This window comes from Anabas testudineus, chromosome 21 (genome assembly GCF_900324465.2).
Source record: "Anabas testudineus chromosome 21, fAnaTes1.2, whole genome shotgun sequence".
In the NCBI taxonomy this organism is placed as follows: Eukaryota; Metazoa; Chordata; class Actinopteri; order Anabantiformes; family Anabantidae; genus Anabas; species Anabas testudineus.
The window spans coordinates 12,648,216-12,670,929 of NC_046629.1; the positions used below are offsets into that span (position 1 = coordinate 12,648,216).

General features: G+C 39.0%; 1 protein-coding gene across 10 annotated transcripts; it reads left to right on the forward strand.

Annotated features, from left to right (window-relative positions):
* Positions 1-22,681, forward strand: ppp1r9ala (protein phosphatase 1 regulatory subunit 9A-like A). Of its 10 annotated transcripts, none has more exons than XM_026376243.1 (20): positions 1-271; positions 737-2,808; positions 10,157-10,289; positions 10,495-10,615; positions 10,919-11,023; positions 11,393-11,525; positions 12,491-12,649; positions 12,770-12,823; positions 13,204-13,433; positions 15,863-15,959; positions 16,048-16,174; positions 16,349-16,500; positions 17,084-17,408; positions 17,489-17,546; positions 17,633-17,704; positions 18,144-18,351; positions 18,908-18,952; positions 19,837-19,953; positions 20,783-20,971; positions 21,466-21,624. In XM_026376243.1, exons 2-20 carry the CDS (start codon positions 925-927, stop codon positions 21,622-21,624), a joined length of 4,368 nt encoding a protein of 1,455 aa, XP_026232028.1. In that variant the 5' UTR covers positions 1-271; positions 737-924. The 10 variants fall into 10 exon arrangements, with proteins under 10 accessions (XP_026232028.1, XP_026232026.1, XP_026232031.1 ...); XM_026376241.1 differs by having other exon boundaries at positions 750-2,808; XM_026376246.1 differs by having other exon boundaries at positions 761-2,808.
* Positions 22,682-22,714: the final 33 nt, after the last annotated feature.

The window sequence follows — 22,714 nt, forward strand, 5'->3', positions numbered from 1 at the left end:
GAGCGCAGGAGACTGGTGGTGGGTTACACTGCTGGAATGTGTGCGCGCTCCCGACTCCCTGTGTTCTCGTCGGCCGCACGGACGGACGCGTTTGCGCGCGCAGCCCGCGACAGGTCTGGAAGTGTGCGCGGAGGAGGAGGAGGAGGCTGGAAAATGCTGCCGGAGCGGGGAATGATGGCGGTGAGCAGGGAGAGGGGACAAGTTTGAGACCGTCGAACTGGGGACACTGTGGGCGGTATTTCGGTGCCTCACACGATGAAGCGAGTAGGGGGTGAGAGCCTTGTGAAGTTGTTTACCTTTGTGTGGTGTTGTGTGTTAACATTTCCAAACGGCTCGTAGTTGAAATGCTACAATGAGTTGTTCAGAGTGAGGCACTAACGTAACGCATTGAACCGTCGGCCCCAGTAAGTTAACGCTAACTTAGTTTCGGCTTTTTAATAGATAGTTTATTGTTATGGTTGCTAACAACACTAGCGGTGTTCAAACGGCTCAACTAAGTATATTAAAAGTTGATATCTAACCAGTTAAAGTTACTTTGAAGGTTAACATTTGTGGGTTAGCTAACGCCTGTGGGCAGATAACCATCGAAATGAATAAAAACGGTTGTGCTAACGTTAACCTTCACACACACGGTGTTTTGATTTAAATGTTGAAAGTGATAGTGGTGTATTAGCCAAGTTTCCATTGTTACAGTCACAGATAGTGAGGTAATGGTGTCCGGTCTCTGTATTTACAGAGTTTATTGTCAGTTTCTCTCCAGATGACTTCGCTGTGACTGTTCAGTTGAGACGGTGCTCCAAAGAAGCTCTGCCGGACACAATGGCACCGCTTGCATAAAGTGCAGGGATACAAGTTCACCAAAAGAGCAACAGCCTCTCCAGAGCCACTTTTTATTTATTTGGCTTCACTGATAAATAAGGGAAAATGATCAAAGCGGAAAGCAAAGGAGGCGAGAGAACCCTAAGAAGCGCCTCCCCCCACAGAAATGCATACAAGTCTGACTTCCATGCTATTAAATGCTCCTTTGATGGATCAAAATCCGAGGCTGCTGCAAAATCATACACCAATGGGTCCAGTGATACCCGGGAGGACTCGAGGGGGAGACCTTTTGGGACCAGAGTGAACAAGATAAAAAACATATTCCTACAGATGGATGGTCAGCAACAGGAGTGCCAAGAAGCAAAAGTGACTGTAAAGTCTGATGTGCCTCAGGTGTCCCCAACAAAGCTGCAATTTCCAGTCAACACTCACAAAGTTAACTTCAACACTGCCACAAGCCCTGAATCACACAATTTAGATAAAACACCCAAGGGGGAGGATGTTGAGATTGACAAAGTGGCTTTGGCCGAGAAATTTTCTGTGACCAGAAAACTCTTTGAAAGGGGCATCAAAGAGCAGCCTGCAGCTGAAAAGCAGTCTCCAAACAGAGCAGTAAATCGCTTGTCCCACGGAAGTTCTTCTGATGAAGGGAAAAGCACAAGGAGAGTGTCAGGATCTTCCGAGATCACTCTTAAATCGGACCAATCATCAACAGTTAAATGTCAACCAGACTGGAATGCTGATAGTGAGAAAAAGCATGCATCTAGAGTGTCACTGAATGCAGGACCCATGTCCAAAAGGCTGGAGAATTATATGGGTGAGAATGACTCAGAGGACAACAACACAGCTGCAAAAGGGGGAATGGTGCCTGCTAAACAGCACAGTATCACAGAACAGTTACCACCTACCTCTCCAGCAAAGGACAGCTTGCCCAAACCTTCTACACCTGCTAAAGAAACTAACTCATCGCCTGCAGCTGATGGCACTAGCAAAAATTCCCCCTCAACAGCTTTTGTCATAAACAAACCACCAGCCTCTGGTTCTAATACTGGGCTCAAACAAACATTCCCAGTTACTAATGCAGCTTACAAGCCTGTTTCTCCTACTAGTGATGCCACTAACAAAGCCCTCTCCCCAGAGAAGACAACTCTAATCAGCCATGGCTACAAGCACTCCTCATCATCTGGTGATGGATTAAAAAAGACCTCAGTTGGTGGGGATGATGGCAAGCAACATAGTCCACCCCCAAGAGATGTGAAGCAGCCTGTTCCATCAGCTGATGGCATTCAGAACACCAATAGAGCAAAATACTCTGAAAAAACCAAGACTAATGATGGCATTGTACAAAGTCCTACTAAGGAGAAGCCACCCAGCCAGACATCATCATCGGACAGAGGTGTGGGCATGGTGCGAGCTGAACTGGTAGTTGTTCAGAATGAATCTTCAGAGAGCGAGGAGAACGAAGATGAGAATGTGGAAGATAATGTGTTTGAGGAGCAAAACGAGCAACACCCCAAAGACCTACCAACAGACCTGGAAAAAAACCTTCCATCCGAAAAACAGAACTGTACCCATCAGGTCATAATGAGAGATGTTCCAAAAGAGGCACAAAAGTTTACAGAGACTGTGGGTGAAAGTAGAGTCCAGGAGGACAACAAACTATTTGACAGTTTAGAAGTGAGTCAAGATGGTGATGTTTGTGAGGAAGATGAAGAGGCTGCAGAGGACGAGAGTGAGCTAGAGGAGCAGGCGGGTCAGTACACCCTGGATAGAGCCTCTCCAGTAGTGTATGGCATTGAGAACGCAGCATTTGTAGATGACAGGGATGTAGACCAGGTCCTCAGGGAAGAGGAAGAGGAAGAAGAGGAAGAGAATGAGGAGGATCAAATGTATAGGGAGTATGATAACTGTTACGAAGCACCTGGTCTGTCGGATGAGGAGGAGCCCCTCCCAAAGAGGAAAATCAAGTTCTCTTCTGACCCCATTCTGGTAAGTATTTTGTTTTCACCTAAAGCACCTAAAACATTGTCATTAAAAACCGCTTTGTGATTGACTCAGCAGTGGCGTCTGACCAAGGAATTTTTTTGCAGACACAAGGCAAATTAGTGGAGGTTGAGAACTAATGCTGATGACGGGCATGTTGGCGTCACAGCTGCTGCACTGTATCATCAGACAAGCTTTGTCACAGAAAATCAGAATGATGGTTTACTTAATCTCTTGACCAGGGAAGCTGGTAGTTTAACAGCCTCCTCTCCTTTATATTGCAGGACATTACAAGATGATGAATAGAGATGGGGATGTTTAGGGCCGTGAATTTTATTTATTTATTTTTGATGGCATAATGTCTTTTAGTACCGCCACACATCATGTGTAAATATTGTCAGTAGGAGTTTCAGGGGTGTGGTGGTGGTGGAAGTAATATCTTTCTCCACAGATATTCCACCATCAAAGTATCAACTAATCAACATTTTGCTAAAGTAAGGGGAAAAAATCACTCCAGTGCATTCCACACAGCTTGTGAACAGCTCACTGTTTATCCAGGCCTTAAACTCTGCTGTTATCTAAGGGTGTGGATCCCCCTCCCTATCCCAGTCATCCTGGCAGGGGGTCCTGGGAGAGGGGACCAGAAGCTGACCTGGAGTGTAGGGGACACAAACAACAGTGCGTCTCCTCTGCACAAAGTGGAGCGATGACAGGAAGAAACACAGCATTATAGTTCACAACAATATGCTAGACTGTGTCTGTTCACACACAGTTTATAAAACCTATCAGAGGGAGACTTAAAGCAAAAGAAATCACACAAAGAGAGAACTGACTCAAAGTTGTAATTGTTATATTGGAGTAGTATCTATGTGCACATGTATGTATGTGTCTTTTTACTTGCTCTGGGCCTTAGCTGGGTATAATTATATGGACAAATAGTATGCATGTTCAGTTTTTTTGCAGATTAGTATGAGAGTACCTTTAAATTGGTAAAGAGTGATAAGTGGTGCCCTATACGCCATTCAGGTCTGTTTTTTTTTTTTTTTTTTTATCTGGTACTGGAAAAATTCCCATTCAGCTGAATTTGTCTACTTTGACGGGGAAGTTCAGGGGTTCACCTCCTTCGGCTATCATACAGACCAAACGTTATGAGGCAAATTTTAGGGGGCTTAAAACTTTTGACTTTTTCAAACCTCTTTATACCTTGAAACCAGAAACAAGCCCATGCCTAGATAACACGTCTTATGATCACCAGATGACAGTGGAGGATATATGTGAAAGAGCATTTGGCAAAAGCAATGTTAGGTGAAGTTGAGTAGTAAATCCAAAAATGTCCATACATACTTTTATGTTTTGTTGGTTTTGCAGATAATTGTATGATTGGTGGCTGTGTGCAGTGGAAAGACTGGAAAGGATACAGAGAGATTTGTCAAAACAGTGACATGAGCTTGGATTAAAACTATGGGGCAAAGATTACATGCTGTGTGTGTTAGCCAGTTGAGTCACACAAATGTCCATCAGCCAACATTTCTACCTGTGGCCTAGCTAACACCAGCCTCCTGCTAGGACGGCATTATTCTCCTCAGTCTACTTAGCTTGAACTGGTACTGTGATTGAGCACTCTTGAGTTGTAGCCAACTAGGAGAGAGGAAGTGCCTTGTGCTTGTGGCTCACAACGGGATTAGGTCCCTACGTAACCTGAGTCTTCTTGACAGAGGAGGTGTCCTGTATGGAAGAAAGATTTTCTTTGTGAAAGAAAGTAGGAATGCAGCATCAGTGTGTATTTACCCCTATCATGGTTGAAAAGAGAATTACTACAAGAGAATTACTTCTCATGTAGAGCCATATAAATGCTGTTTGTGGCATTTAATATGTAATTTCATTGTGTTTGAAATACTCAAGGTTTGCAATGCAACAGAAAAATAGCTGCATAATATAGTTAAAAATAGCACTGCAGTTATTTTACACAATGTTTGTGGAAAGATTCTTCTGCATATGTACTAAGTCACTGTATGGTAGGGCACTTGAAGAGCTGCATTCCTATTGTTCATATGTCAGTATATATGTTTGCTTTACCAGCTGAACAGTATAAATATTGCACCACTGCTTTAAATGATTTCTTTGTTTTTTTATATTGGAGTTGTTTTCTTTAACCTATCTTTTAAATAAAAGCCAGGACTGTAATATTATATTGTGTATTCAGGTATATCCTTACACAGAGAAATACATTCGCCCCCAGATGATGTTTATTTGCTAGTTTAGATCAACGGAATTTACATTTGCTCTTAACCGTACAATATAGCAAATTCCAAGAGTTATAGAATATAACGCTTCTGATTTGTCATTTGCAGGATAGTTAAGTGGGATCTTTAGAGAGTTTGTCTTTGGTTTCTGTCATGTGTATCTCATATAAGAACACGTGGAACAGGAGTTAATAGTAACAGAAAAGAAAATGTCTGAAACCTGGATTTGCACCTGCTGCCTTGCTCCACCCACAGGAAGTGTCAGCAGGAGTAACCGGTCAACACGTTTTCCTTTCTTCAACACACAGGGTGTGTTAAATGGTTGTACAGTTCATTTACTTTCTTTGTTAGCACTGTAGATAATTACTGCCTGTCACTGTCCAAGTATAAGAACCTGTAGAACTTACAGTTTGTAAATATTAATGTGTAGCTAGATGAAATAATTGGCATTCTTAATTTATAAGTTGAGAGAGTTAAATTCAGAAGGACAGAATCCTCTGTACTTCTATCTATATTTAACCTGATTAGAACAAAGCACAAGGGGAATACTCTGTGTTTGCACTCATGCTTCTAGTCAGTTCATCCAATAGAAAATTAAATAACACTATCTGAGACATATCTTCTGTTTGCTGAATGTGTCTGACATGGCTCCACCCTCATCCAGCAAGCAAAGAGGCCCTCCCTTATAGGATCTGAGTTCCAACCACCTGGGCTAGTGGGTGATTATGTGACAAGATGGAGTGGAATACTAATGCTGTCAGCTCAAAGCTGGGCATTAAGCATCTTGGCATGGGATGAGTCTTGGCCTGATTGTGATTGCTTTTAGTAATATCATTATATGATTACAGACAAACACATTAGATGATGCTGTTTGTTTTCAGTGAAAGTTAATAATAATTTCGCATCAGAGTTTTCAGCAGCCCATTTAAGACAGGAGTAGCTTTTGTGGGCCATTTATATACAGACCTGTTCAACCTGTTTCTGTTTGCACTCCTTTTGAAATTTGATTCTCTTGTGGCACTCTGCCATAACTTTTTTTCCTGCTGTAGGTCACACATTAACACAAGTCTAAAGGAGCGAAAATACAAAAGTTGTTTCATTTATAGTTAACCCTAATCCTAACCTTATAGTTAAAAGTCCAAAGCCATTCATACAGGAAATACTAGATATATATTTTTTCTTTTTCGTGGTGTGTTTAAACATGGTCTAAAATCTGGGCCCCATGCCTTCTTTCCTAATTACTCTGTGATCTGCGCCAAGCCACCACCCCTGCCCCAGCTCGCTCTCACAGCATGTTTTGATTTGTTGTCTTTTTGTAGGTCCGCTTACATTACAAACTCCCCAATCCAGTGGTCAGCCTTCATTTTTCACTGGCAAGAGATTTCTCTGGTTTGCTTTTTCTCGCAGCTGCTGACTCATTTCCCATACTGGCATTCTGTTATGTGGAGGGAAATGAAAGAAAGATGGAACGGCTTTCAGTTTGGTAGTATGCATGTGTACACCTGTGTGTGAGCATACGTAAAGAGACCATTGGCATCTTGAGGATGGAAGAAAAGCCCACACATAGTGCTGAAAGTTACACTTATGGAGGAAATGGGAATATGGCATAACTGCTTATTAATCAAATTCCACGGAGAAAACAAATAATTTAAGAGAAGAAATTGGCATTATTGCAACAAATTAAATACCTTGATCCAAAATGCTTCTTTTGGTCTCCCATATTTGGAGTCAGTCTGCCTAGTAAATTCTTAGAATACATTTCCTGAACAACAAAAGAAAATTGGTGTTTAGTCCTCTATAACTGAGGACATTGAGCTCTGTGACACTTTCTTTTGAGGAAAGGGCTAATAAAGAGATGGATTCTTCTTGCTTAGGTTTTAACAAAGAACAGTACATTGTTTAAAAAAGGACTGGGCGACCATGACAACAGAAAAAACAGACATTATAGAAGAGGGTAAGGTATGGGGGAGAAGCCAAGCTGAACTACTTCTTCTCAGTTAATGCTAAGGCCACACTACACACAGTGGTGCTTCTTATATTCTATTAGCCTACATTTTCAACCATTAATTACTCAAGTCTCCAAAGTCTAAACTAAAAAGTATCTTTCATTCTTAATGGAACTTCTGTCTGCTCTAGTTCTGTGACTATTTTTAACTGTCTAAATTAGAAGTTGATAAGCTTTGTTAGTCCTGTTTTGTCATTTAGAGCTGTGCAGAATTGGTGAGAAAGATGCAACCAGGACAAAAATGATTTTAGCTGCTTGTTGGTTATTTTAAAAGCTGATAATTCTCAGTGCTATGTGCAGTGGCCTTGGTCTTGTGTGGCAAAGATTTGTGAATGAAAAAAGCATAATATATGGCCTTAGAAGAGAGGACCAATGTAGATCATAGATCATTTAGATCATAAACCCAAAACAATGTTGGATTAATGTGTGTGAAAAAGACTGCAATTTGCTTTGACAAATTGAACAGAGAGCTTAGAAATTTACTGTGGAAACTTACTGTCTGCACTATTTTGGATTGCATCCAAAGGCTACATAGTGAGGCGAGAGGAAGACAGAGGGAGGAGGAGACTGTTTGTGGTTGATTCGTCATGTTCTGACATGCTACAGGATCTAGAACGTATACTGTTACCCAGCATGTGAATGTTTACTTAATTAAATCATTCATGATCCTTGCAGATGTCTAAATCAGTCCAATTTTTCCATAATCTTACTCCTTATTTTTAATTTAGTAAATTGTATTCTCGTGTTCAATGTTTCTTTCCGCGCATTGTGTTATTCAGTACACTCCACATCATGGGAGCAGAATGAAAGCTCTATTCAAAAACCTGACAGCAATTTATGTTATTCAGATATTCAAGATTGCACAGTAGACCACAAAACACCGTCTGACTTCTCAAGTTGATTAAGCAAGTTTCTGTGAGTTTTCTGTGGGGTTGTACATGCAGGAGGTTTTGCATGCTGGTGCATGTTGTTAAATTAGGTTTCAGGATGTTGGCTTATTATTCCCAAATTCTCAAAACAAACCATCCCCAAACAAAATCATCCCCACAGTAAATATATTTTGCCAAAGTATTGCTAAAAAACACGGCTGTTGTCTCAGTCTTTACAAATGAGAATGAGCTTAACCTCTTAGGACCTGGCGTTCACATACGTTTACAACAACTTTTGGGCTCTTGTGTGTGCAAGCTGATCGCAACTGTTACACGGCCTTTCACAAATAGGTGTGTAAAGAAAAGGGCATTGCTAGTTTTTAATGCAAAATGTTGTTATGTGTGTTATGTGTTGATAAAAAAAAATTGTTATAATTAGGTTAAAATGTAAGCATATGATGTCTTTTCTGAAAATGTTTGTGAAAAGATGATGCTTAGTTTTTATACTTATCGGGTCCCAATAAGCCCAAATAGCAAAAAGAATTGCTATTAAAAATGCATATCAAATTAGAGCTTGGGTCTTAAGAGGTTAAAGAGAACAAAATTCTGGTCAGAACTGACACTACCTACTAACTACTACCTACTAAGACATGTAGTTACGTAGAAGTTAGTATTGAAGAAGTTAAATTAAACTAAACTAACTAAATAAATCTTGCTGATTGATAGGGGATCAAATACTTCACTCATTAAAATGCAAATCCATTTATAACTTTAACTTTCTGAATTTGTTTGTTGTTATTCTGTCTCTCACTGTTAAAATACACCTACCATTAAAATTATAAACAGATAATTTCTTTGTCAGTGGGCAAATGTACAAAATCAGCAGGGGATCAAAAACTTTTTTCACTCACTGTATATTGGCACTGTAAGGTTTTTTGAATTTCTATTTAGTGAAATATCTAAAAAATATCAGTTTAATCAAGCAAACCTTTAATAAAAATATAGCTCTTTTTAAAATTGACATTGTACCTGCATTTCTGCAAAGCTAAGATTTTAAATTTTGGGGACTCATAAATAATGAAACAAACTAACATAAATACAGACATAAGGATTGGCCCTTGAAGTAAAGCTGAAAGTCTTGATTTAGCTCACATTTTGAATTGAAATTCATTATTGTTGTGTCCAAAGAACATTAACACAAATATTTAATTTTTTAATAACCTGACTGTATATTTTTCACTGTTTCCTTTAATGTAATTGTATTACAGAAATATAGTAATTTTGTTGTAACAGATGGTCATCTCAAATCCATTTTATGTTGACTATTAGAGCTCACTTTAGCTTGACTTTTCGTGTTTTTCGGTGGAATTCAACTCAAGGTTGTTATAACAATTAAAGCTGGTTGAGCATGAAATAATACCTGTGGACTGACGGGTAGGGGATGTATTTTTTTTTTTTTTTCTCTGCATTGCTCTTTATTTTATTTCTTTTTTATTTTGCTGATGACAACACTTGTCTCCTCCAAACAATGATCTTTGTTGCATCCACTGCTTAGCTCTTCCCAGCTGTGCCCTACTTTCCACGCTACTCATGTTCAGTAATGCGTGTGTGTGTGTGCTTTTTAATTCCAACCAGAAAACAGCCCCTGGGACACATCCAGTGCTTTGCGCGGCCTGTTTGCAAAGTTCACAACTTCTGAAAACTATGATGAAAGTCTTTTTAGCATATGTCTTGGGAATACATATTCTGCTTCAGTGTCATCGATACTTGATTTACATCAGTTTAAAAAAAAGATTGATTTCACTAAAGATGAAAAAAAATCACTAACGGCAATTCGAAGATGCAGTCTGTACAGCTGGATAACTAAAGATTATATAGCGTCATAATCTCTCTGAGATTATTTGAGAAATGAAAAAGAATTGCTGAAATTTTATGAACAAATGAGTGCATTTCAGTGGTCAGTGGTCCAAATCTTACAAAGGGCTCTGCTATCCTTTGGCAACTGTGAAAATGTGAGTCATTAGTGCACTGGTGCTGTAATTTCCCTAGAAAACCTCAAAGCTATGAGTGAAGTTCTTTCTTGCCATGAAAATGTTGCCAGGTTAAGAAACGTACAAATAATATGCCTGCACTGGTCTCCTCCTTTGGTACTCCTCAACATTCATTTGTCTGATGATTAACAATTAGTTAAGCACTGTAGGTGGTGTGTTAAAACTTTGCAATTTTGACAAATACAGGTCTTTAGTACCTTCTCAAATGAAGAATATGATCGGCGAAATGATGACGTGGATCCAGTTGCAGCATCTGCAGAGTATGAGCTGGAGAAGAGAGTGGAGAAGATGGATGTGTTCCCTGTAGAGATTGAGAAAGGTAAGGTAATTAACATTAAGTGTTACTAGTTATTTATATATGTCATCATCATTACTACACCAAGTATAAAAAATACATCAAATCATGTACTGCAAAAGCTGTTTCACAAATGTTGATATTAACGTGTTGAATGTCTAGGGGATAAAGCTGCGATACGCTTTTTCTAAGTCAATGCTCTTCATAATTTCTCCGTATAATTCCTCAGGAGACAACGGACTTGGAATCAGTATCATAGGAATGGGAGTGGGAGCTGACCAAGGTCTGGAAAAGCTTGGCATTTTTGTGAAAACCATAACGGAGCGAGGAGCAGCTGAAAAAGATGGACGGTGAGTTTGTGCAAAAGACCCCAAAGTCACCTGTAATGTTTTTTTAATACAACTGGAAACATGGCGTACACTTGCCACAACTGTTTGTCATGTGACACTCTAGGAATTCCATCTTCTCCCAGGGCTCAGTGACACACTAAACTCAAACAACTGGAATTATTTATAAACTCATGAGGAAGATAAAGAAAATATTCTTGCTGCTACTGTTTCCCAGGCATTTATAGATGTGTTTTGTTAGCTGCTGAATGCAGTGAGCTAATCTTGAAAACCTCCCATTGTAATCACAGTCTCTTTTCTCTCTAGCATACAGGTGAACGACCAGATAGTGGAGGTGGATAGTATCAGTCTCGTGGGTGTCACCCAACTGTTTGCCGCTACAGTACTGAAGAACACAAAAGGCACAGTGAGGTCAGCTTAAATCTCCTCTCCCCCTAAAAATAACACAATGAAAATGATTTGTTGACAAGAATGTTATTTCTTATGACTGTTCTTTCACAGTTGAATAGTACAGTCTGTTGCCTGAGAGTCCAGAGGTCATAAATGTTTAGTGTTCTTCTTTTAGGTAAATGAAGCAACACAAAGTATTGTGGCATGTTAATGATTTATTATAGGAAAATGAAATACTCTTACATGACGTGGTCAAACCTAAACTGCATCCCAAAATTTGCATTTCCCCTGTAGCAAGTAAGACATAACAAATGCTGTAATTGTGTATTTCTATGCAACATGTAAAATATTTTATTATATGGTGCACTAACATGCACTTTAAAAAAACAGGTTTCTGATTGGACGGGAGAAACCAGGAACACAAAGCGAGGTAGCCCGCCTGATAAGCGAGACATTAGAGCAGGAGAAGAACCAGCTGCAGCAACAGCACATGGATGACCCGTATGAACACTCCACAGAGGAGGTGAGTTAACTGATTAGGACAGTTGCTGCTCAGCCCTATACAATGTTTTATGGGGTGGATGGAGGAGATGGAGATTTCCATGTTAACACATTCTGAGATATTCAGGGCCAGTCTTTTTCCACAGTTGTCTTTTTAGGATTTAAGTAGTGGGCTTTGACAATACAAATCAGTATCACTTCAATTATTCTATCACACATTGATCAGACTTTAGAATCAATATTTGCCTGTTTTTTTAGCATGTCTGAATGGTCAGGTTGGATTTTTCAGCGCTACAGAAAAATCAGTGTTTTACAGTTATAATTATGAGTTGGATGTTCACATGAATGCTATTTATACTTTGGAAACTCTTAATTACCATCATTTGGGAATTAGTTTCCTTGCCACGCCCCAGTAGCACCCAGCTCAAACCAGGAAATGAGCACCTGGTTGTCAGTAAGCCATGCGTCACAATTCTGTTATGTTGTGAGGTGCTCATTCGGCTGCTGCTTGTCTGCCAGAGTTGTGAAATATTTGCTTTCTGCAGTTCAAGCAGCCACAAGCCTCTGTTTTAATGATAGAGAGACAAAGAATATTGGTGGAATTTACTGGAACAAACAAAGACAAATAAGACACATTGCATAAGTTGGTGAGGAAGTAGACACTATTTCTACTGGCTCTGTGGTCATGCAAAAATGTGTATATGTATATGTTTGATTTGCAAATGTGTTGATAGTTATGGTATCTACAGAGAATGTTGTTCATGTTGCAGATATCCTACATGAACATCATGTAGTCAAACTCTCATATTGCATCCTTGTCAGCCAGCCCACTATTTGGTTATAATGTATTCAGTAAAAACTTCTTCTTCTTCTTGTGGTGAAATATGCCACAGAGAGTGTTGCCGACACTTGTTGAGCATGTTCCTGGGCATTCAGGGAGTTTTGGTGTTCACAGCATACAATGCCATGTGGGATATCATATTTCAGGAGGAGCACTATGAGGAGGATGAAGGAGCAGATGAGAGGATTCTGGGCTCCAATTTTTCTCCAGGGCGGAACATAGAGGTGTTTGAGCTGCCTGATTCAGAGACTTTGTTTATGCCAACTAACATGAACAGCTCTCAGATGACCTTCAAGTTCAATGAGGTAATACCTACATCATTGTGATTTTAAAATCTCAGTCAAAGTTATGGTATTCTGTTAGGACAACCAACAATTCAATAACGTACAGTACCTAAATATTTCATTTGTCTTTTTGTCCCATAGCTGCAGCTTAAACACGGCATTGCTATAGCTGAAATAAATCAACTAAAAGAAAAGGTATGAGAATTAACTTTTTATCTCTAAGATACACATAATATAAAAATATACAAATTAATACAGTAGTATTATATACAAATCCATAAAAGAAAATAGACTCTCCTATTTGCACATTTTCCAATGTTTTTGCCATCTAAAACTGCATCATACTTGTATAATAACATTAACATTAAAATATTAAATGTATATTATTAATTTGCTTCACAATTAACTATTAACTAAATTGTTGAAGGAAATGGCACAACAACAAGCAGTATGCTCCAGTTATTGTAAATTACCTTTTACTTCTATAATGCAGTAGTGCATTAAGTAGCAGACAGACTCAGATCAGCAGATGAAGTTGAGCCAACCAAAGTTGCCATATTGCCATCTCTCTGCAGCTGACTGCGTTGGAGGAGGACAAATCGCTGTGGGAAGCAAGGGAGTCAACACTGGAGCAAAAGATCACAGACAGCAATGACAAAATCCTGAAGTTTGAGAGTTTCTGGCTGGAAGCCCAGGCTCTGTGTAAGACTGTGAATGAACAGTTAGTTGAGACTCAGACCCAATACGAGACCCTAGACAAGAAGTACAACAAAGCCAAGAAGCTGCTCAAGGACTACCAGCAGAAGTAAGTATGTCCAGTGGTACACAACACTTCACTGTTAAGACATTAAAATAGCTTAATTAATTATTAAGTAAATGGGTAATACAGTGTTTACAGTGTAATACAAGTAGACTCTTCTACTTGATATCTGTTAAATAGATTTTAAGTAGCAGTATGGAATGTAGGCCTATGGTATATGTACAATAGTAGTTAAGGGAGTTAGTTACAAACTAGTGTCAAACCATGCTCTGCTTTAAAAACATTAAATTAAAATAAGGTACGTGAGAGATAAACCACTTTACAGTTTTAACTTTAAATTGCAATATCATAACTTCAGTCTGAAGACACCAGTAAAACACTGTATATTTTCTCCCAGGAAAGCTGACTGGTGTACAAATGGAATATAGATAAGTTTTGTTTTTGTTTTTGTTTTTGTTTTGTTTTTTTAACTCAGTACTCCCCTATACACTTCAGAATCCGTCCTTATACTCAGCAGTCAGGTTATCAATAAACATTTCATTGGCAGTCATACATGTCCATGCCATGAAACTGCCTCCACCATATTTGACATGTTTAATGTGGTATAATTTGGATCATGAGCCGTTCCTTTCTTCTCCATAATTTTCCCATCTTTCTGGAACAGCAAGGAATTAAAGGGTCAGCGCAAACACAAAGCACAAAAACATATCTTCACATACAGTGCCTATAAAAGTATTCCCCCCCGGATGTTTCATCCTTTTATTGACATTATAAATGATTCATGGTTAATAAAAGTTGGACACTTTGACAAAAACATTTCAGAAAAATCCTCATTAATGTCAAAGTGAAAACATGTTTCTACAAAGTAATGTCAATTAAATTGAAATCAGTGTTTGCATTAATATTCACCCCCTTCAGGTCAGTATTTAGTAGATTCACCTTTGGCTGCCATTGTAGCATGGAGTCTGTGTGGGTAGGTCTCAATTAGGCTTGCACATCTGGACACTGGAATTTTATGCCATTCTTCTTTACAAAACTGCTCAAGCTGTCAGGTTGCGTGTTGATTGGGTGTGAACAGCCCGTTTCGAGACCATCCACAAATTCTCTATTGGATTGAGATCTGGGTTTTGACTCAGCCACTCCAGAACATTCACCTTGTTGTCAGTAAACCATTTCTCATGAGACCAAAGAACACTCTTCCACTTGACCATGGAGTCTTGTTTGCCTATTGGCGAACTCAAGTCATGATTTAACATGAGTTTTCTTCAACAGTGGCTTTCTCATTGCCATTTTCCCATAAAACTTTAGTGAAGAACCCAGGCAATGGTTGTTGTATGTACAGTCTCTCCTATCTCAGTTGCTGAAGCTTGTATCTCCCTCAGAGTAGTCATGGGTGTGTTAGTTGCCTCTCTCACTAGTCTCCTTCTTGCACAGTCACTCAGTTTGTGTGGACGGCCTGTTCTAGATTTAGATTTAGATTAGATTTAGACATGTGCCATATTCCTATGATTTCTTGATGATGGATATCACTGAACTCAGGGGGATGTTCAGTACCTTGAAGATATTTTTGTATCCATCCCCTGCCTTATGCTTTTTACTGACCTGTTCTCTGAGTTGCTGGGAGTGTTCTTTTGTCTTCATGGTGTAATGGTAGCCAGGAATACTGATTAACCAGTGACTGGACGTTCCAGACACAAGAATTTTTATACTGCAGTCACTTAGGACACATTCACTGCACTCAGGTGATCCCCATTTCACTAATTGTGGGACTACTACCAGCAAGGATCTGGACCTCTGTTGGATTAGGTCACTCCTTTTAAAGGGGGTGGATATTAATGCAAACACTGATTTCATCTCACATATTTTTATTTAATTGACATTACTTTGTAGAAACATGTTTTTACGTTGACATTAATGAGGTATTTGTCTGAAATGTTTTTGTCAAAGTGGCCAACTTTTATTGACCACAATTGATTTATAATGTCAATAAAAGGATGAAACATCCAAGGGGGTGACTACTTTTTATAGGCACTGTACTTATTGTATATTGCCATGCCAACCATTTAGGTTTAGAACAACCACAACAACTGTAAACTGGTTTGAAGACTAATTGCTCCATATTAGGGTTTGCAGATTATCCGGTATTTCGAAAAGACACATATACCATGCTGTTGAAGTTATCAAATGTTTAAAAATAATTTTTGAATGCTTTGAACTGGGTAAAACAATTGCACTCACCTTAAGTATATTGGGGTGATGGCCCGCATGGTTCTATCCTCTGTTTACTCTTTTTAATTTGTGAACAACACAAACAACAACAAAAACAAGCCTTTTGTTTTGTCTGTCTTGAGCAAAAGTAAAAAGGAAAATGTCTGTCAGAGGAATTAAGCTTTTTTGTGATAATTACATAAAACAGATTTAATTTATAAGCAAAAGGACTAATGAGAAGCCTTGTTTCCTTGTTTTCTCCCCAGAGAGATAGACCTTGTGAAGAGAGAGGAGGAACTGAAAAGAAATCTAGATGAAAAAGACAAGTGGTATAAGGAGCAGTTGGAGGGCTTGCAGAACAGGGTAAGACCCCAGCTTGAACAGGAGTGTTATACACCACAGTAGACTTGTACAGAGACTGTAATGAGGCTTGATGTTTTCTTGTCCACAGATAACTATCCTGGAGTCCACAGGGGCCTCAGGTGTAGAGCGTCAGAGTGCTCAGGACTCTGCTGCAGAGGAGAGGCTAAGCAGCCAAGACTCTGTCACCAACACACAATCTGTTGATTCTCTGCTAGGTACAAAGGGTAGATACAATTGTTTGAAACAAAAGTGCACACATGACATTGAGTAATCTATAAAACATTTACAAACACATCATAAACCCCAGTAAATCTTGGTAAATAATTAAATCGGTGATACATTACCTTAATGACTTGTGTGGAATGCATTTGTTTTCATTCTTACTGTAGAGCAAGACTGGAGTGAGTTGGTCCCCGAGACTGAGCGCTTAGACACAAGTGCACACAGAGCGAAAGGCCTGCTGGCTCAGAAAGCCAAACGTCAGCCACCGTCACGGATCAAACTGAAGGAGAGCCTTACCATGGCTTCTAGTCACTCTCAGGTCAGCCAGGAACAGCTGATACTGTTACAAGACAGAGGAGCAGAGCACTTAGTGTTTTTAGAATAATATAAATAAGCTGACAAATAACAGTAAACATGGGATTTTATGCAAATTGTTATTTAGATATTCACCCACTCAGTGGATAATTTGACTTCATGCAAGCAAAGTTTTAAAAAAAAATCTCAAATCTGCCAGGAATAAAGGTTGGCATGTGTGACCCACTCAAATTGTCACACCAGCTAAAGACATTATCTTTTTGGTTTGTTTGAACGTGATATCACAGGAATGCCATGAGAGAAGCTCTTCATATTTGACACATTTCTTCAACTTGAACAGGATGTTCAACTTGTTAGATATTTGTGGTCAAAGGTTAAGGTCACAGCACCCATAAGTATGTAAATTCTTGAGAAAACAGTATCTCAGAGAATGCCTTGTATTTCATCACATCTGGCACAAATGTCAAGATGGACTCATTAATAAACTTCAAAAAGTAGAAGTGGTACTTTCTTTGATAAGAATAGCTTTATTTTTTATTTGTACTTCCTTTAATTGTCCTTGTAAGTAATTAGCTTTGTCCCCACAGGAAACTGAAGAAGAGGACGAGCAGGAGGAGCAGGAATCTCCCAGGAGGAGGAGGTCCTTCCAGGAGAGCCTGTCCCTCCCATTGCCTGCTTGTTACCCTGGGAGTGCACAGAAAGATGATCCGTGTGTGGCCAGAGATGCATCCAGGAGTAAGTCAGAGCTCTCCAGCAGCCCTTCCTTGTCACCATCACAGGGTGACAGTGTTGAAAGCACTGGAAGTCCATCTTTGTCTCCTCCAAAAGAGACTTCATCACCACATTCCCCTTCTGGACTTGCACACAATGTCAAGAAGAGGGAGTCCAAAGGCAAGAGTAAAGAGAGTAAAGGTATGCCAGACCCACATATGGTGGCTGCAATATTAGGACTTAAATTACTACTGAGACTAATAAGCATTGTTCAATTCCAGAGGAGTTAAATGAACCATCACCAGCAGGAAAACCTAAAAGACGATTTCCCGACTTTGGGTAGGTTTCCGCTCTAAACACTGTTATTATTTCCTAAGTTCTCACAATTTTTGGACTGAAAGAATTTTAACTGGTAATCCAAACAGGGGCCTCCGGAAGTCTGGTGGTAAGGGAAAAAAACATGACAAGGAGGCAATGAGAGCATCTTTGGACAGCAGGTACTGTATTACTAGAGTTAAATACTATTTATAACTATGTTAAGGCACCTAATTCTTGGCTTGTTGTGGACCTTTTTCCAACATTTGTATATTGCTACATAACTGTAGTGTTGGTGAAGGTAATGTAATGTAGTGGACGTAATGTAAAGAGCCTAATGGGACAATATGTCACATAATTACTATACTAAGTAATAAATTGACCATTATTGGTCTTCAGACATTAAAGAAACATACTAAATTTAGCTTCTCAGACATCAAAGGTGGAACCTGTACATTCTCTTTTAAAATGTTTCTTTCCGTTTGGACGTAAACAGCAGTATTTCCACAATTTCTCTTAGTCTGTGATATATATGTTAAAGTGCGCAGGACCAGCTTTATCGGCATTGTTGTAGCCAAATATTCATTAGGTATCTCTATTTTTTTTTTCCTCAATGCCCAGAGGGTCAGCAGAGTTACTGGAGGAGTCTGGAGGAAACCTGTCACCAGCAGAATCGATGACCTCCATCCCTACCTGCATGCCTTTCTCCTGGTTTGGAGACAAAGAGAAGGACAGGGACAGAGACAGGGAGCCCTCATCCTCCAGCAGCAGCCTGCCATATGCTACAACTGAGACCAGCAGTGAACAAAGCCAGGAGCGCAAGAATAAGGTATGTAACCTTCTCTAATTTAGTGTGAAAATAAATACATTTGTACCAACAAGGCATTAACAAGGATGGTGAGATGGAGATATCACTGGGGTCATAACCTTGATACCTCAGTCGTCCGGCTTTTATAACTGATGACATGACCAGCCTTAACATAGTTATTGTCTATCCACTATCATCACAATATACCTTTGGCATCATTGAAAGGGTAAAACTAGTAGACACGTAATGGGAGGCTGTTTTTATATGGCCACTTTCCAAATCTCCAAATAAGGTTACAATAACTAGATCCATATGTTATCGTTCAGAGAGAGCTAGCAGGGAAGAATTTGGTGGCTTCTAAATGAGTTTGGACAGTGACACATCAAACGCATCCAGTGAAATGCCTGGCTGTCATACAAGCTGTGGTTGGGCCGATCCCACTATTCTGTTTAATGAATTCAAGACACAAACTGAACCAAAGAGAAATTATTGCCAAGAGAACGGTTTTACGTTCTGTTGCTGTGTGTATTATGGTTTTTTTTACTCTATCTTACCGAATCATGTTTCCTTTAAACAGACAAATCTCTCCTGGTCCTCTTTATTCAGTCGCTCATTAGATTTGGTACAGTATGCAAAATTCTGTCTCATCTTTGATTTTAGATGGAACGGTAGAGCTTTACTAACAAATGTAGCTCTGCAATTTCTTTAATTTCTCACCTCAACACATTAAATGATTAATTCATTATTGCTTTTGTAGTATTACAAGAAACTAATGTCTGATTTTCAGGTCAGATGTAGAGCCTTGTGGCCTGTTCCAGAGGAAACATTAATCATTTCAGTGGCTTTTTCCACCAGCTAATCTGACATTTGATCGGACATGAGCAGAGTGAACACTGCTACTCAGCTACATTGTGACTAATTTGTATTGTGCAGTGTGTTTTTATAGTGTAATTCTCACACTATGTTGAAATTAAACTATAGCTGAACTTGCACATTGCTAGGGCAACAGCCTACACATCTGGATAATATTTCCCTGATTCTAAATTTAGCTCACTTTAATGTCGTAAAAACAGGCCACAGAATAAATATTTAGACAGCGTTACATGTAAACGTCACTGGATGAACCTAACTGGTCATCTCGTAGCATCTGCTTGACATGATTTGTAGAATTCCTTCTTTATGTTCTTTCATTAGATGTGGTGTTACTGTAGAGGTCTGTTTAGAAGTTGTTGGTGGTGGATTGGTGTTAGATGTAATCACCCTCAAATTTATAGTGTAGAGCTTCTTCCTTCTACATGTTAAAGATCACAGCACTTACTCACAATCAATGACCTGCTGCCACTGTAATTAGTTAACACTTACTATTGTAATTTCAGTTCGTAATGGAACCAGCACTGCTCTGACCCCCTCACACCTGTAGCATTATGTTTGCTTGTCGTAGTGAAGAATTGCTGTTCAGTCATGTGTTACTTTAGTAAATGCGTTCCTTGTTTTCACTTGTTCCAGAGTTTTTCAGTCATAGATGATTCTAACGCTGGCAGTCCCAGTTCAGACATCTCTGGGTTAGTTGCTGAACCCAATCTGTCTGGGCGCTCACACACTTTAATCTTCTCTTCCAGCGAGGTGAGTGCTCTCCTTGTTGCACAGTCACAAAAGCCGTGTGGGACGCCTTGATGCAGCTGAAAGGGGACATTCTCAAGCATGCTCTTTGAGCCTCCCCCTTTCATAGCAAGGATTAAAACATGAATGGAGAGGGAATAGAAGGCGGCTGCATGTGTGTGTTAGAACTATTTTGTTTTGTGTTAAGAGTCTTGTGGCTTAACATTTCTCAAGTTGGCTGTGATGTTATTAGTTTGTATTTGTGCCCTTGTTAGAACTGTCAACCAGTGCTTCATGTTCTGTAAAAGCTTTAGCTGACCACAGAACATTGTTGACTGCTCGGCTGCCTGCTCAGGGGTGTTTCACTCTATTTTTCCTTTTAATTTTTTATTAAATTTTTTATTTATTTTATAGTTAATTCAAGTGTTTTTGTTAGTCAAACCTTTGAAGATATGTTGACATGCATCAGACAATGTTGGTGTCATTGCACGCTTTTAAGGGCTCATTTGAACTTTGTACATTGCACAGTTTTGATCATCAGCAGAACCTGCACTACATGTTCTTTTTTTTTTTTTGTTATTCAAACTGTAGTTGGGTTTTCATTTTTATTTAAATTCCCCACAAGTAACAAAAAAATAATTACTTTATTCAGACAAAATAATTTCAGAATAAATGAAAAAGGACATCATGATACATGTTGCATTCATGATCTATCACAACTGATCCATAAATTCTAAACACATAGAATCTGTAAAATTACACATTACATGTGTTACATTAGTAACAGTCTTACTACAGTGAAAAGTGTGTTTAATCTTCTAGTATCTGTTTGTTTTATCTCTGTCTTCTGCAGACTTTGGATGATGACCCAGTGGCTACAGGAAAAGAGTATCAGTGGCAGAACCGGGCTGTCTCTGAATGGACAAATCAGCAGGTGTGTCACTGGTTGATGGGCATGAATATGGACCAATACACACCTGAGTTCACTGCTAAGGGAGTGGATGGTCAGCAGCTCTTATTCTTGGATAGTGACAAGTTGAAGGTAATAAATAAATAAAATGTTGATTAATGATCTTTTTTTAATTCCTTGTTTTGAATCTTAAGACTGTAGAATGGCATTTTTATATACGGCATACATGAGGTTTTGCTCGCTGCATATGAAGTAATTATTCAGTCAGGCCTTGTCAGCCTTTGCTTCCACCTTGTGGCCAAAATGGTAAAAACAACATATTACAACATAGATTTTTATTATATTTTAGATTTCTTAAGTACACAAATGACATGTTAAGAAGAGAACATTACAAGATATAAAAGCCCTTGCTTTTCTAATGACAGTACCCTGGCTCCAATTTCTCAAATGTGAATACTTCCCTTTAGTTTGCTTAACACGACAGTAAATTTAATATCTCAGTTTCACTGCTGTGACAGATTATGTTAAATTTCTTTCACTATTTGCTTTTCACTATTTTCAAAGACTAAATGAACAAATTGTGTTTGTCATTATCCTACCCTAAATGTTTGTACTTTTTCCCTCAGGCACTTGGTGTGTCAAGTCAGAGTGACCGTTCAACGATCAAGAAAAAGTTGAAGGACATGCGTAAAGCCCAGGAGAAGATGGACAAACAGAGAGAGAAAAGAGAGAAAGAGGTCCGACGCAGTGGGAAGCTGCCAGTCAGTAATGACTCTGTCTGCTGAGGTAGCAGCTCTGTACTCTGAATTCATGTAGTTCATAAAGTTCATCACCACGCAAAACCCTGAGAAACTCTTTTTATACCGTAGTGCCATGCTGTCTCCTCTGTGTTAACACGTACAGCTGCTGAACATGAATGTTCTATGAGCATACATGAGCTGACTATGGTGCCAATTGTGAGTTATGTTCATACTGCAGCTCCTGTCTCTTCTTTCATTACATTTGTTTCACTAATGTTTTAACCAACTTCAGCTCAAATCATTTTATGAATGATGGGGGAATGTCTTAAAACATAAAAGGTGGGTATAAGACCAAAAAGGTTCCCTAACATTTTTACCACTAAAAAGCTCAAAGCTATAATTATAAAGTCTGTTTTCAGATATAATGTAGTTGTTGCAGATCATGATCACTTTGACCTATGGTTGTTAAACATATCCTGCTTTTTCAGCATCCTATATTTTTGCTAGTATTCTTTGTTTCCATGTACAAATTCTTTGCAAGAACGATTACTGTACAGTTAAAAGCACTATATTTGTCTTCTACGCTTCAATGGGCGACAAGGTTTTAAATGTATAATAAGTTTTATACATGTGCTTATTAACAGCATCTTTTTTTAATTAAATATCACTGTCCGTTTTATACTGTGTACATTTTTCTACTAAGTAGAATAGCTAGGCTCTCTTTTTTTTGCTGAATGAAAAGCAACAAAAAAAATCTAATAGGGACAAGGTGAATGCTGCTTCTGCTGGTTGTGTGTGGTACAGCGATGCTCCATGTAAAAACGCACAGTATGCAGGTCTGCTACATGCACACCTCACTGATCCATTAGAAGGTAAGACGAGCCTACGACAAGGACTTGTGAGTCAGGAGCTCTGCGTCGTGTGAATGAGAGGCTGAATGATGAGTTAACAGCCAAACTGAATGCTTCCTTTATTCTCAAGCATAAATCTATGCTCTGTATAGAATATGGCATGTTGGACTGCAAGAAAATTGTTTTCCATGTCTCATGAATCGGAAACATTTCTTGGTACATACAGGATCAATAAACAAATTTTCACTTTACATGGTCTATGTTTTGTAGTGTTCACAACACTT